The sequence below is a fragment of the Watersipora subatra genome, chromosome 3 (assembly GCF_963576615.1).
Source record: "Watersipora subatra chromosome 3, tzWatSuba1.1, whole genome shotgun sequence".
Taxonomy (NCBI): domain Eukaryota; kingdom Metazoa; phylum Bryozoa; class Gymnolaemata; order Cheilostomatida; family Watersiporidae; genus Watersipora; species Watersipora subatra.
In genome coordinates this window covers 55,798,199-55,813,688 of record NC_088710.1, presented here as the reverse complement: position 1 = coordinate 55,813,688, position 15,490 = coordinate 55,798,199, and the positions used below count along the sequence as shown (strand labels likewise).

General features: G+C 34.6%; 2 protein-coding genes across 4 annotated transcripts in view; one reads left to right on the top strand and one right to left on the bottom strand.

The window, feature by feature from the left end:
- The window catches only part of LOC137390080 (structural maintenance of chromosomes protein 5-like), a 28,911-nt gene extending 25,893 nt beyond the window's left edge, over positions 1-3,018 (top strand). For both annotated transcript variants that reach the window (XM_068076327.1, XM_068076326.1), the window contains exons 21-23: positions 680-856; positions 1,210-1,305; positions 2,300-3,018. In XM_068076327.1, coding sequence (XP_067932428.1) covers positions 680-856; positions 1,210-1,305; positions 2,300-2,428 — 402 coding nt within the window. In that variant the 3' untranslated portion in view covers positions 2,429-3,018. The remainder of the gene's footprint in view (positions 1-679; positions 857-1,209; positions 1,306-2,299) is intronic.
- Positions 3,019-4,033: 1,015 nt separating this feature from the next.
- LOC137390163 (protoheme IX farnesyltransferase, mitochondrial-like) lies at positions 4,034-15,070 on the bottom strand. 2 transcript variants are annotated; one of them, XM_068076443.1, is made up of 7 exons: positions 14,967-15,070; positions 14,590-14,741; positions 14,220-14,355; positions 13,817-14,029; positions 13,013-13,208; positions 10,444-10,676; positions 4,034-4,743 (listed from the first exon to the last, which is right to left on the bottom strand). In XM_068076443.1, the coding sequence occupies exons 2-7, from the start codon at positions 14,671-14,673 to the stop codon at positions 4,319-4,321; spliced, it is 1,287 nt and encodes a 428-aa protein (XP_067932544.1). In that variant the 5' UTR covers positions 14,674-14,741; positions 14,967-15,070; the 3' UTR covers positions 4,034-4,318. The 2 variants fall into 2 exon arrangements, with proteins under 2 accessions (XP_067932544.1, XP_067932545.1); XM_068076444.1 differs by having other exon boundaries at positions 14,647-14,741.
- Positions 15,071-15,490: the final 420 nt, after the last annotated feature.

The window sequence follows — 15,490 nt, the reverse complement described above, 5'->3', positions numbered from 1 at the left end:
ACAACAAAATCACAGTCACCATCTGAATCATCAGGTTTACTTCTACTACTAAACGACGCCTTGGAGTCCCAATGAGATAAAATATTTTCAGCATCTTCTGCACAAAGTTGAGGCGTACTTTGCGATCAGCATCCATCCTGTCAAAAAAAGTACTGAATCAAACCATTGTTTTTAGTTTTGAAATAAGTATGATAATTGGTCAGATGCACTGCCGTTTTGTATATTTTCAAAAAATTATAGGTAAAAGTCAAGCGATACGACTTTTTCCTAACTAACGCTTCTTAAGTGATGCCCCGTATGAAATAAATAGTCCTGCATGTCACTAAAGTGGCATGCGGTAGCAAGAGTTATATGTTCCTGTTAAATTATATGCTGTGACTGACAATGAAAGACCTAAAATAGAATGTCAGCCACCTGGCAACCAATTCTTATGAGTGCTCGCTAATGCTGACGTCTTATGATATCTCATCCGCTGTTCATGATTCCGGCAAAAATAATTTTATGGATAAAATAAATTTTTAATTAGTCATTTGGTGTCTCCGAAGCATCTAGAGTTGGTTTATCGATTGATAACAAATAAAACTGAAGAGTTTTACCAATTATCTCTTTAGTATGAGAAGCAGATATTCTGTGTTATGCATCTGGTTTTTGCTCACCTTTACGGGACCTTGTTATGTAGCATGACTTTGACAACTACGGCATAGGAATAAATGTTAAATATGGAGACAATAAGCCGATGAAGGAGTTGACAACCTTCCAGTCAGGAGGAGAGAGGAGTGTTGCAACTGTGCTGTACATGCTCTCCTTGCAAGAGCTCAGCAGGTCACCCTTCCGATGTGTCGATGAGATCAACCAGGTGAGGGCTGGATTGTGTTATACGCATGACATCATTACCATGGCATGGAAACACTTTCAGAACCATCTGCATATTTGTTAGCTTTTGCATGATTTCCCTGCATATATACTTGCATATGCTTTTATTTCTCCAATTGCTTTGAAGATCAATGCTTACGGTCTATCTGTTACACTTTTTTCATTAAATTGTAGGACATGATTTTTTGAAATGCGATACTATTCATGGATGAACTATACAGCTTTTCACTCTTTTTTTTGTCTCCAATTTCTTTACTTATAGCCTATAGCTAAGTTAAAATGCTTTTGTTTGTCTGTCTCTGTGAGCATGCTATGACTGTTGCTATCAATTGACAGGGTATGGATGCACAAAACGAGCGGAGAGTATTCGAGCTGGTTGTGAATACAGCCTGCAAGCCAACTTCACCCCAGTACTTCCTGCTGACACCAAAGGTAATAACTCTGACTCTGTCACAGTGGCATTTTTATCGAGCTACAAACCTTGTGTGGAGCATAAAAGGAAACGTACTAGGAATTCAATTAATAGAGATGAAAGTTTTGGTCACCAGTTCTATAATTTATTTGGAACTAAAATTGTATTAGTCCCTTGCGGCTGACCAATCGACTTTCAGATGATCAGGCAGAAACATCAAGTGCTATAGTAGTGTTCTCAAATGGCTGTCATTGCTGTCAATGTAATTTGGTGGCATGTGTGCATCATAAACTTGCCCATATCATATAAAATTTGAATACGATCACATGCAATGGTAAGCTCTATTCATTGGGTAAAGACGGTAATTTTCATTTATTTGTTATCTAAATTATAGAAACTTTTAAATAAGAGGAAAGCTCATTGATTGGTGCTTCTTATTGTTGCTAAAAATCTACTTCCATCCCGGCCTTCTGGGACTAGTCAAACTTCATTGCTTCTAAAAAATCCTAGTCTAGCTTGCCTGTTTTGGACTATTTAATAAATTTTTCATTAATAGCTGATTGGTCGCCAGCATGTGATTTACGGTATATGCCTAAATATTTCAATATTGTATAACAGTTTGTGTCAAAATATTCTAGCAATTTTGCTCCTGTTTGAAACTTACTGTTTTTAATACACCATGTAGAGCAGTATCGTTAGTGTCACTAGTGTCAGTATCACTAGTGTCAGTATCACTAGTGTCAGTATCACTAGTGTCAGTATCACTAGTGTCAGTATCACTAGTGTCAGTATCACTAGTGTCAGTATCACTAGTGTCAGTATCACTAGTGTCATGTAGGATGAAACTTCAACTGAGCTATATTTTAGTCAAACCACTCAGATTTCAGACTGAATAAAGAAAGCTTGATTTACAGGAGTCAACCTAGAATTACTATTCATTCCGCTTAAGTATCCTGTCTTATAGAGTAAGTCTTTTTTTCATATGTTCAAAGCTTCTGTGCTGGTTTACTGCAGTTGCTTCCAGACCTCCTTTATACGGATCGGATGAAAATACATATCGTTCACAATGGACCATACATGCTTGATCACAGTCATTGGAACTTCGATGACTTCATCGTTAAACGTGGCGAATTTGCAGATTAATTTGAGATCTGCATTTTAATGGGAATAGCTTCTGTAAATTATACATGTGTAAATATTTTATTTTTATAATAAGTCGTCAATTAATGTACATTGCCAGAGTTGTATCAAGTATTTCAAGCCTGAGATAGAATGTCTCCGTACAGTTCAAGTAAGATCTTCAGCACATTCGTAGATTGTGCTTATGTGTTTTGCTCGTGTATTTTTATCTCATTATTCCTGGTCGCAAAATATAAAGTTGTACAATCAAGAATGGGATGTAATTTCTGGCCAAAAGTTTTTAAATTGGCACTGTTAAGCAGCAGTATTGAGTTTTTGTTAGCTTAAAATTTGTTTCTGAAAAACCTGTGTCCGATTTATTAAGAGAAATCTGATTACAACCATTATTATGAAGTGGTCGCTATACAAGGTTTTGGTAATAAGTATGCTTCTTTTTCAACTCAATGACAAGTTTAATAGTGAATGCCTAAGACATGTCACACTTCATGCATTAACGGTTCACATTATTGACAATTACAATTTTATATGAGACAACTTCTTGCCACTTGGTGAAATTGTGGTACCCAACTGTATGTCTGAATAGGCTACTTGTGAACACGATTCTGTGGCATCAGGACATGCAAACACTCACTTTCTGTTTCCCATCAGCATTTGTCAGTGGGATCAAACCAAAGCATGTGACGATCTTAGCATGAAACAGAGCCAGGGTTGGCATTTTTCCCGGGAAAAACTGTTTTTCCCAGGGCAGCAGGAAAAACTGGTAAAAACCGGGAACAACTGGGAAATATTATAACGCCAGAATTTTTTATCCAAATATTTTGCTAAAAAATGAAGTTTAATAAAAATGAAAAATTGTACTAAACAGCTAGTTGTGTGACTCCATATTTAGATCAATCAATAGCAATGGAAATAAAATAGTGTTTAAAGGTGGGAAAAATTAGTGCAGACCAAGCTGCGCAACAGGCTTGGAGTGGGTAAAACTTCCAAGCTGGTAGCTTGATACCAGTCGATACGATAGTAGTAAAACCTAAAAACAATTTCTTTAGGGTATGATTCAGCCGAATACAAGGATTAATTTTTCTTGGACAATCAATTCTCAATACTCTAATCCATTTGTTCAGTTCACCGGTTTCGACTACTTGGCATTATCTTCACGTATTTTTGTTTTTCAATTATTTTCTAATTGCTGTATTATGCTTACTGTCATGTTTCACACATATCAATTTTGCTTTTCATTTAATATTACTATTTAATATGTGTAAATAAACGAATATTATCTTGTGATCTGGTCTTTTCATTCAATATTTAATAAATAAACCAATTATAAAGGTTATGCGCTTTCTTAGTCTGTCTACCGTTAAAGAAACATAAATAAGCTCCATGACAGATAATGGTATAAGTGTATTGCTATTCTTTGCTTAAGCATTAGTTAACCTGTCAAAAAAAGGTCTTTTAGTTTTTCCCGCTTTTTCCCACTTGGAAAAGCGGTATAAACCGGCGGTAATAACCACCATGGGAAATACTATGCCAACCCTGAACAGAGCAACCCGTGCTAGAAACTGGCACAAGGGCACGTTCCCTCTGATTGAAGATTGAAGTAAAGAAAAATTAATCTAGGAAATAACAATTTATTTATAAAATACATATCAATTGATACAATTAAAAAGCTCGCATATATCTATGTCTACTACAAAGAAGATAAGTACAATTGAGCAGAAGTAAAGGGTATGACTGCTGAATCTAGATGTAAAACTGCTGAGCACACTACACAATGAGCCTATTTACTTTTAATCTACAACTCTTATAACCTTTATGGCTGTGTACAATTGTAAAACTGCATCAAAAAGATTGATAAGTTATTCTAAAGAAGAGATTGTGACACTAATGGATTAATTATAGACCAATGACATCACTCTTGACAACTTGAGCAGTTGTCTCCTCCTTCTTATGCCAGTTTTTGCATATGAGCATCATACCCAAGAGGTAAGGAACTTGTGCTAAACTAAACTTAAAAAGTTTTCTCGAGGATTTGCTATCTCCATCTTGATAAAACCTCCAACCAAGATACATACCATAAATGTTACACGGAAGTGAATATACGGTGAATGCCTCAGTTGTAACACCAAGAACTGGCCCCAGACAACAAGCTGCGGTCATGTAGACAGTGTGTCTGAAAGCTACCCGTTTGCAGAGAGGAGGGTTAGTCGTAGCTGACATCAGATACCCTGCGCGCTGGTAATCGTTCCTTATATTCCAACTCAATGCTTTGAAATGTGGAAACTGCCATATGTACAGGATTGTACCAAGCCACAAAGCGCCTACAAATGGCATATGTGTATGACAACATAATAGTGCTGCTTGGGTTAAAGGTTTGTACCAAAATACTCCTTATATTTATGAATATATATTAGTTACATTTGATAGATTATTATACAACTTATAATAAATTTGCAGATTTACAGCATATTATTTGATAGCTTCCTTGGATTGACGCTCATAACTCCTCTTTTATTGCACATAAAAAGCCAGTTTTGGTTGCAAACTACAGTGTAGCAACCATATCAATGAGTGTAATGAGCTTTTATGCGACATTGTTAAATATAGTTTTAAAATAAAATTATGCCTTCCAATTCAGAACGAAATGAAAAATTGAAATCTCCATCTAATTGTAAAATAGGCACAGGCTATATCATAGCAGGTTAATTGCAAGGAATAGATATCAACTGGCAGAAATATTTCTTGGCTTCCAATGTGTTTATTTAGAGAGCTACGACAAGGTGGAGGTAAGTAAGCATATTTTTTGTATTTAAAAAGTTTAATGTCGCTCCACCCAAACAAGAGTGCAAAATATAGGGGACATTGCTTTGCCCACACTGTTAAATTTATGATAAGTTATTTGAAAAATACACGGCCTCTATTTGAATGCCACGATTGGAGAAGGGTTGAAAAATACAGCGGCATGGCGTACAAATAGAGGTTTTACGGTATCTATATATATAAATCTCAGTGCCTGTCATCTGCCATTCATCTTGTTATCGTGATAAAGTTTTAAAAACGAAAAATCCGCTTCGCATAAGATTTAAACTCGGAACCTCCAGGCCTGCAAACACGTGCTCCAAACATACAATGGCCTTGCCTAGCAAATTGATATGTTTGCTTACACACTACATTGGCTTTGTCATGCTACCAATTATTTGGGCACATACTTATGCAGCTCTTGCAAAAATACTAACACACTTGGCTCTTAGCTTGCGTGCCACAATCATTGAAAACTAACTAAACTTTGCCTCTTTTCTTTATTTACAATTTTTACATTATTTATATTAATTCAAACTAATTTGTTTATAGCTGACCTTTAATCAATTTCATTTAAAAAATTGTCGTTTGTATGAATTTCACAATTTTTAATTTACTATAGATTTAATAGATTAACCTGCACAATTGCCTTTCCTCAACAGATGTGTATTGCGTTCATTACGGCGTTCATCACAAAAGCTCATTACAGTACAGTGGACCCTCGCCATACGATTTCAATTCGGTCCAATGTTGGCACAGTAATGCCATATAGAAGGGTATATAAACCTATAGTAGTTATCTAATGCAAACACCCCTGGTAAAAACATCAAAATTTTATATACAACTTTATACATATATATACTAGAAATTCCACTGTCATACAGCCCACGACCAGAGTGATATTGGAAAAAAGAAATGGTACTGATGGTTGAGAAATGCAATATTAGCAGTCAAATAGGATAACTGCAATGGTAGCTATAATGTACTGGGTGTGGTTGTTATTATATACAACAAATAGCAATAATGAAAGGAAAAGATTATATGTTTATATCTCTCCTCCTGCAAAAAGAGAAATGCAATATAGGCCAATATTAGAAGTAAAATGCACTGATATTATTAGAATAACCAATATTATTAATATAGTAATAATATAAAACCAATGCACAATTTTGTTTACATTTCAAAACGTCATAGCTATCAATATCACGAAGTTGTGATATTTATATAGATTTTTAGAAAATCTGTACTACGTAGTCATTGTTCCGTAGCCATCCAAACTTATAATAAATTATTGTAATAATCTCATTAGAACCGTTAGAAAAAATATCATCGTCATTCCCTTTACTTACACTGCGTTAGATTTTTAGAAAATCTGTCCTACGTAGTCATTGTTCTGTAATCATCCAAACTTATAATTAATTATTGTAATAATCTCATAAGAAAATGAAAAAATTGAAACCGGCAAAAATGAAACGATTTCTGTACTGCTATGTTAATTGCCGCAACCTTCGGCAATTCGACAATGCTATAGACTGGTGAAAAGTGCACGTTATTTTTTCACGAAATGCGCACGACTTGATCGTTCTATTATCTGTCGACCGCCGTTTCAATTTCCGGTCTTAACCTTTATTAAACCAAGCTTTTCAAGCGTTTTGTGACGATTTTCGGCCAAATTAATCTGTCTATTTGTGTATAATCTGATCAGATGGGTAAGTTTTAAGAGAATTTCGACAATTTACAAAGACTTGGTAACATATTTAAATAGGTTTGTATGTGTTTTGTATCATTATTATACTTTAACTAATCTACAAAACGATGGTTAAATTTGTTGATGAAATTTTCAAACAAGGGTTCGTCTCATTGTTGATGAATAATTTTCGTAAGTTGTGTGCACATGCATTTATCATAAAAACTCCCTAACTTCGCATCCGCTCGTTTGGTCGTGGGATTATATATACATGTATATAATTTGCATGTATACAAATTTTATCCCACGACCAAACACGAGCGAAGCGATTGGTTGGAAATTTATAATAAATGCACATGTGCACACAACTCCCAAAAATTATTCATCAACAATGAGACGAATTCTTGTCTAAAAATTTCATCAACAAATTTAACTATCTTTTTGTAGAGTCGTTAAAGTATAATAACGATACAAAACACATACAAACTTATTTAAATATGTTACCAAGTCTTTGTAAACCGTCGGCATTATCTTAAAACTTACTCATCTGATCGGATTATACACAAATAGACAGATTTATTTGGACGAAAATCGTTATTAAAACTTGCTAAGCCTCACTTTTATCAAAGTTAAGACCGGAAATTGAAACGCCGAGCGACAGAGAATAGAACGATTAAGTCGTGCGCATTTCACGAAAAAATAACGTACACGTTTCAACAGTCTATAGCATTGTCGAATTGCCGAAGGTTTCCGTAATTAACGTAGGAGTACAGAAATCGTTTCATTTTTGCCGATTTCAAAGTAACTGACATTTTAGACACATTTGAGTACTTTGGTATTCTAACTGATGTCCAACGCAGTGTAAGTAAAGGAAATGACGATGATATTTTTTTCTAACGATTCTTATGAGATTATTACGGTATTTAATTATAAGTTTGGATATTCTTCTTGATACTTATTGATGTTGTTAGCTATGACGTTTCGAAATGTAAACAAAATTGTGCATTGATTTTCTATTATTACTGTATTACTAAGTTTGCTAATTACTGTATTACTATATTAATAATATTGGTTATTTTAATAATATCAGTGCATTTTACCTCTAATATTGCATTTCTCCTATTGCAGGGGGAGAGATATAAACATATAATCTTTTCCTTTCATTATTACTGTTTGTTGTATATAATAACACCCACACCCAGTACATTACAGCTACCATTGCAGTTATCCTATTGCACTGCAATGCCATTTGACTGCTAATATTGCATTTCTCAACCATCAGTACCATTTCTTTTTTCCAATATCACTTTGGTCGTGGGCTGTATGACAGTGGAATTTTTAGTACATATACATGTATATATATATATATAAAAATATATATACCGTAAAACCTCTAATTGAATGCCATGGCGCTTTATTTTTCAACCGTTCCTCACTAGTGGCGGTCAATTGGAGGTGACGTTTAAATAGAGGCTGGCGTTGCATTTTTCAGATGGCTCGTCAGACTTTTGGGAAGATAAATTTAGCCCTTTTTCGGACGAAGCAAATTTCGCCTATATTTTGCCCTCTTTTTGCAGTGGAGCGATGTTAACCTTTTTGATGCAATAAATCTGCTAACTTACCTCTAAAAGGTCAAAGATCTCCAAATAAAATTTGCATTGGGAAGCCGAGAGATATCTCTAATAGTTGTTGTCTATTGCTTGCAAGTAATCTGCGATGATAATATAGCCTTTTCCTTGCTTTGCGATTTGTTAAAGCTTTTAATTTTTATTTCATTCTAAACTTGGAGGCATATTTTTATTTTATATCTATATTTAACACTGTTGAATAAAATATCATTGCACTCATTGATATTTTTGCTGCGGCCTGCAGCCAACACTAGCTTTTTATGCGCAATAAAAAAGTTATTAGCGCCGATCCATCGTAAGTCGTGTTAAGATAGCCGCAAGAATGCTATTAAATAATATGCTATAAATCTGCAAACTTATAAGTTAATATAATGATAATCGATCAAATGCTACAAATATATATATTCATGAACAAGTGACATAAACGATCCATACTTATATTACATGCAGAAACAAAAATTAACGTCTTTAAAACAAAAATATTTGCATCGTTTGCTCGGACAGCTGCATTCTGATTGTTGCTTTCGATGAATCGAACATCTTCTGGTTGTTCAGTACCTTCCACAATGTCTTCTGGCCTCAACTCTTTTTCTGCACTACTGAACTAGTCGATATTAGTGTCTAAACAATTTTTTGACCGAGCAAAACTTTTACGCGTTGCATTTCGCACAAATGCAACGCATAAAAGTTTTACTTGCTAAATGTAACCTTTGTACCACCATCGTATATGTAAATCGTTTTTAATATACATGCACTTCGAAGTATCAAGACCGCGTTAAGCAAGAAACTACTATTACCCTGAGACAGTTATAATTATTTCTATCGTGTTGCTTTCAGAGTGTTAACGAAAATAAAATGAGAAGCTTTAGCATTGGACACCGAGAGAATTAATTGTTATTGATTTAAACGATTAATTAGTAATACGATTTTGTGGACACTTTTCTACTGATCAATTGCTATTATGGGCACCTAAAGGTAAAATAATGTCAAAGTGGTGGTCAAATGGAGATGGCGTTCAATTAGAGTGGCGCTCTATTTTGGAACCCTTCTCTCAGGGTGGAGGTCAATTGGAGGTGGCGTTGAAATAGAGGCGGCATTCAATTAGAAGTTTTACAGTATATTATATTTTTTAATATAGTAAATATTAAAAATTAGTAACAAAATAACAAGTTTACTTTTGTAACTATAATTACTTACAGTCACTATAGTGTATTTAGTGGTTATGATCTGCAATAAAATGTAATCTTACAATGTACTATGTGCAGTAGCAGCAGTATGTACTGTAAAGAGTTCATTGTTCGAGAGAGACATATAACACAAATGTTGAATTTAACTTAAATGAATTTAGCTCACTAAACACATACTTGAAGCTAAGTTTAGTATGTATTTTACTAAACTTCAATTTTGTCATTGGTTAAAATTTTATCACTCATCTGTTTTCGGTTTTGTTTTCACTAACTTATCAGAAATAACGCTGAACTGGGAAAGCGAGCATTGCATCTCTTTTAGGCGTAGCAAAAGGGATTTCGGCGAATAACATATTGGCATCTTCATTATTTCGATGGAGTCAGCAAATCAACTGCCAAATTTTTATTTCGAGAGAAATTTTTGTTAATATCGCATGGTGAAAAAAATTGTGTATGACGGAGAAGGAAAAACATCATGACAAAAATCGTATAACAGGGACATTATAACCCGGAGGTGCACTGTATTTATTTGTGTATTACCTTACACCTTTTTTTCTTAAAACTTGTGATACACACTCTCTCTCCGCTTAGCCGGACAAAAAACATTGTTCACCCTCACACGCTTCAAATTTAGAAATGAGAAATTTATACACTGGAAGTAAACACTTGACGAAATGACACAAATGCTTTAGATGTACAGGTACAGTTAAATACACGTACCCATGTCAATACCACCCGTCGCTGCAGTCCAGCCCATAACAGGGGGCAGCGCTCCAACAACTGAGCCAACCCATGTGTTTAGTGGAGTGAGTCTCTTCATAGGGGTGTAGACAGCAGTGTATAAGAGATAATTGACAGCACCGATATAGCAAGTCAGCGGGTTGACTCCCCAATAAAGCAGACTAGTTCCGGCAACTCCTGCCACAGCAGCATATACGGCAGCGTGCTCTCGGCTGTAAGAATGAGACTCAACAACAGTGGCGTAAAGTGGATTTTAAAAAAGGAAAGGTCTCCAAAATCTACAAAACAATAGAATATCAAGAAAGTGTAGAGTGGAAGGTGGAACTACTGCACATGACAGCCCCTGTGAACAGAAAGCCTAAACATGGCAGACTTAGATACAGCCACATTGATTTTTAGGTATTGTCTATTCCATGGAATTTTACTATTTATTATACAGCACCATTATAACAAAAATATTTTTTCAATTATAATAATTTGACGGTTATGAACGAGTATATTTATGGTTGCTCTCAGCTTGAAAATATAATATTGTTGTGTAGAAACTTAAGAGTAGGTTCTTACGAGGGAAGTTCTTAAGAGGTAAGTTCTTAAGAGATAAGTTCTTAAGAGGCTTGTAGAGGCATCTATAATTCAATATTGCATGCTTATCATAATGAAACGATTTAAAAGAATTCAATCTATAGAGGAAAATAGCAAACATAATAAATAATGCAATAATATACAACTTTTATCTATGAGAATTTTGAGACAATTAAACAAATTACCCAGTTGAATTTCAACTCACTTATCTAGTTTTTGTAAAGAACACTACCAATTCTCAAGAATGAACCGTGACTGTTTACCTCCCACGCTACTTATTAAAAGGCACTAAATTCAATCTTACGCAGCTCTAACGTTTATCTTGATCTTCATAATGACTTGATTATCAAGTATTATCTTTACTTTTGTTGTGTAAATAAAAATGGGGTTGCAAGACAACCACAACAATAAGGAAAATTCACAGCTGTAAATAGACATTATTACGCATGATATCACATCTGCACACATACAGTTGAGTTTCTACATTTGAAGCTAATTTGTTTTAAGATTCGATTCAATATAAAAACCGTCATATGTTGGAGCAGATATTGTTATAATACACTGTGTTTGATCTAAGTCATTCCACAGCCTAATAGCAACATAATACGCTTCAGGTATTTATGATACCCAAGTACCATAAATACTTAAGGTAAATTACATACAACATTAAAACAAATACATTATATAAAACTGTAAAATCTAAATGTTAACAAACTAAACAATATTAAAACTAAACTAAATTAATAAAAAAATTACCAAAAGGTTTTTAGTGTTACATTAATGGTAAGACTTGAGAATGGAAGCATAGGCTGGATGACACACAAGTTCTGAGTTAGGAAAATCTAAACTAGCTTAGTTTATATATTTTTTACTGTTTTATTCTGAATGTTCACCAGACTTCACTTTTAGCTCCAAAATAGTAATGTTTCTAGAGGCTTTGAAGGTCATATGCTGGAAAATACTTGGGATGTAGAGTCCAATATATATTCAAATTTTACATTGTACATTGAACAATTCACATGTTGATGTGTCCCTATTATTAGTTTGACAGTGTTATATATTAGATAAATTTATAATGAATAGATGCATCGAATTCACTCTGCAAGGAGTAGGCTTATTAAAGAGACAATTCAAATTTGCTGTTATATCTTCAGCTCACACCTTCAAGGGATTTTAAACACAAAAGCTTGCAAAAAATAGCAATGAGATAAAATGGACACCTTAGTCTAATTAATAAAAGGTAGAACACACTGCATTCTATGTAAGCTTTAACAAGGCTATAAAAAAGGAATGTATGAAATACGCGATGTTATGTAAAATTCTCCTCTCAAGTTTCTAAAATTTTGAGGAAAATAGGAGCACTTAACAGTGCTCAGAATTTTTCAGCGTCAGCGTACTTGATTTAGCTGCACCTGCCCTCCATTCATTCACATTTGTGTTGATGCATTTTTATTGTACAATTCAACTAGTTACTGTTGCTCATCGGCTAACTTAAATTTATTGCTTTACCTTCACAATACCTAGTTACTCCCTAAACAAACACTAAGCTGAAAAAGAATTAACTGATGCATAAAAATCTATAGTTCACTTGAGATTGGAAAAATAAAGAACAGGAAACAAGCGTTCAAGTTGATTCAGCAGAAAGTAAGTGAGCTATAAATGGTGAATGTTTATTGTGAGAGATCATTGTAGAAGCTAAACTTGAAACACTTTTTAGTGATACTAGTCATGTATTAATCATACTAATAGATGTGATTTTACTAAATACTACAGCCAAATGGTCTTTGAGGTCTGTTCAACAAATGTATGCAATTCCAAACAACTCCGCCTCTAAACGTAATCAGTGATCATATATATGATCACTGATACATATAATCAGTGTCCCTGATAAGAATTCTACAAACAGTTCCTACAATGACCTCTAACAATCCTGCCTTCAGAATGAACTGATCCATACTAAGCGCACCTAATGAGGCCTTTGACCAACACTCTGTTTCTTGTTCTAACCATCTGTGTGTCATACTTCACTTCCATCGTCTGATTGGTTGCATTGGCAGCTGCCGATTGAAGCCATGTGCCGACAGAGAGGAAAAGCAAAGCGTAGCCATCGAATGGCCCAGGAGCGAGTGCATATCCTCCCATACTTGTGAGCACAACTAACACTGCAAACAAGGAAGTAAATCAAGCTTTATGTTGAGACTACATTGCGCATGCCTCTCTAATCAAGCAGCATTGCATGTTGGGTAACTTTAAATCTTGGTCAAGCTTTTAAAATGAGTAGCTGGTTAGTTTATGCAACAACTTACTAGTTCCTAATTACTTTACTGGGTCTGATATAAATGGAACAGCTGGAACAGCTCCTTTTATTTAATAAACAAGTGCACAGGATAATACAGATATATGAAATAAATTATAATTTTTATTATTTTGATACTAGCATGTATATTTAAAAGATTTACTTGAATTAAATTACTTAAATAAAATCGGCCCATAAACAGACTACAGTACATATAATTAAAAAACCTTGAAAGTAACAAAACGGGAATAACACTCAAATGTGTAAAAAATATTGTTATTGTAGGATACTCCCGTATAACATATTAAAAAAGCCTAAACAAATGAGCTTCATATAAATATTTTAGATTTATTAAAAATTCTTCAATACAGATGTCTCAATTACTGGAAGTGTTGCCAGAGTTCATTATGCTAAGCAAAGAAAATCCTCTTTAACACAAACCACAAACTCATATCATGCTTATGATAAACATACTGGTTAAGCGTGACTTGGAAAGCCCAGCATAGATGCCTGGTAGTTTGGAAATGGCAGGAAAAGACTGTGTTGGAGACGGTGGAGTAAACAGAAAATCTTCAATGGAAGATGCACTCGTCACATTTTTCTTTATTTGTGGTCTCTCTATTCGGGCCAACTGTTCTGGACTTTGTTTTCTATTTCTTATGGCACTATTGTGACTGAAGAGCACCCCTAAATACAGAAAGCACAAAAAAGAAGAAATTGACGCTCCTTAGTCACCTAATGTGATGATCAGAACAGCAAATGTAGTTTATTGGCTCCCAAAATCTATACTAAGGCTTTCAAATTAAAGGTAAAATTCTATCAATATGAAAAGAAAGTGATATAATAGGTGAGTAAGGACAGCTTGCATCAGAATTACCTGCATGTTTAACAAATATGGTAAGGTCTTCATCGGGTAGGTTTCTCACCCGGCGCAAGATCTGCTTAATATCTACCGGAATTTTGTCAACTTCATCGGACTGCTTCAGCTTGGGTTGGACACTTGCGGCATAAGACTAACAACAAAACTTTTACTTATTACAGATTTGAACTCATAAAATATTTACTTTAAACAATGTCAGAGCGTAAAAATTAGTTCCATTGAAAAAAAAATGAAAAAAAGCATAGCTTGAAAAAAGCAAAAAAATTGAAAACAATTGCAACCAGTTCGACCGTCTTAATATGCGGTCAATACAAGGAATATGAGTAACATGTTTCGTGTGTTATTTAGCTAACTGCACAAAACTTACCGATCTGGAAAATGAACAGGCAGAAAAAATGGTCTTTGAAACTGACACAATCTGCACCTTAACATTTGTGGCACTTCGAAGCATCCTATTTAGAGTTTCATCGTTGGATTACAGATCAAGAGAATCCAAGCGATTCTCATACCGAAAAAAACCTAAAATAAACGTATTACAGTAAATCAGAATAATTCATTGCTGAACATGTATATAAATTTCTACATTTATTAATTTATACGACTAAGCAAAATGGGTCTCGCGTGCATTCATATTATGGAAGCAACAGAAACACATTATTATGAATAATCAGCTATAGAATTGGTTATTTGGGCCTACTAATGCGTGAAAAGTTAAGATATGCAAGGAAAACGCATACTTCATACTTGCAACAAAATATTTGTAATGTGACTTTGAGGAGAAAAGCAAAGACTGAGAAAGTCTGGCTGCTGGGCGCTAAAATTACTTTTTACTACTACTACTGAACGGCCCACGGGAGGAAACTGGTGATAACAAAATATGTTCCGAAATGTTAAAGCTTTCGAGTTCGCGTGCGTGTTATAAGGGGTTTATTTTAGAGAAGACAACTCTGATAAGACACACCTCGTATACAGCCTGCTATTGGCTATGCTATAGCCGAGACTGCAGTTCTTGAACACGGGCGAGCGTGTATCCGTTCAGCTGCAGTTGCCGTATATGCAAGACAGGCGCTGCCGTACTGCTGCACGACACGGCAGCACCTGCCTTGCACATACAGTAAGCCCAGCAGGGGGCGTATAGGCGTATATGGTACAGCGTATAGCTGGTAGTGAAGCTATAATTATTGTATATCATGAAATTATACCCACCGCTAAAATTTACCATATAAACTGTGTTTTAAAAGCTTTTCAGTTAAATGTTATATCAGCAG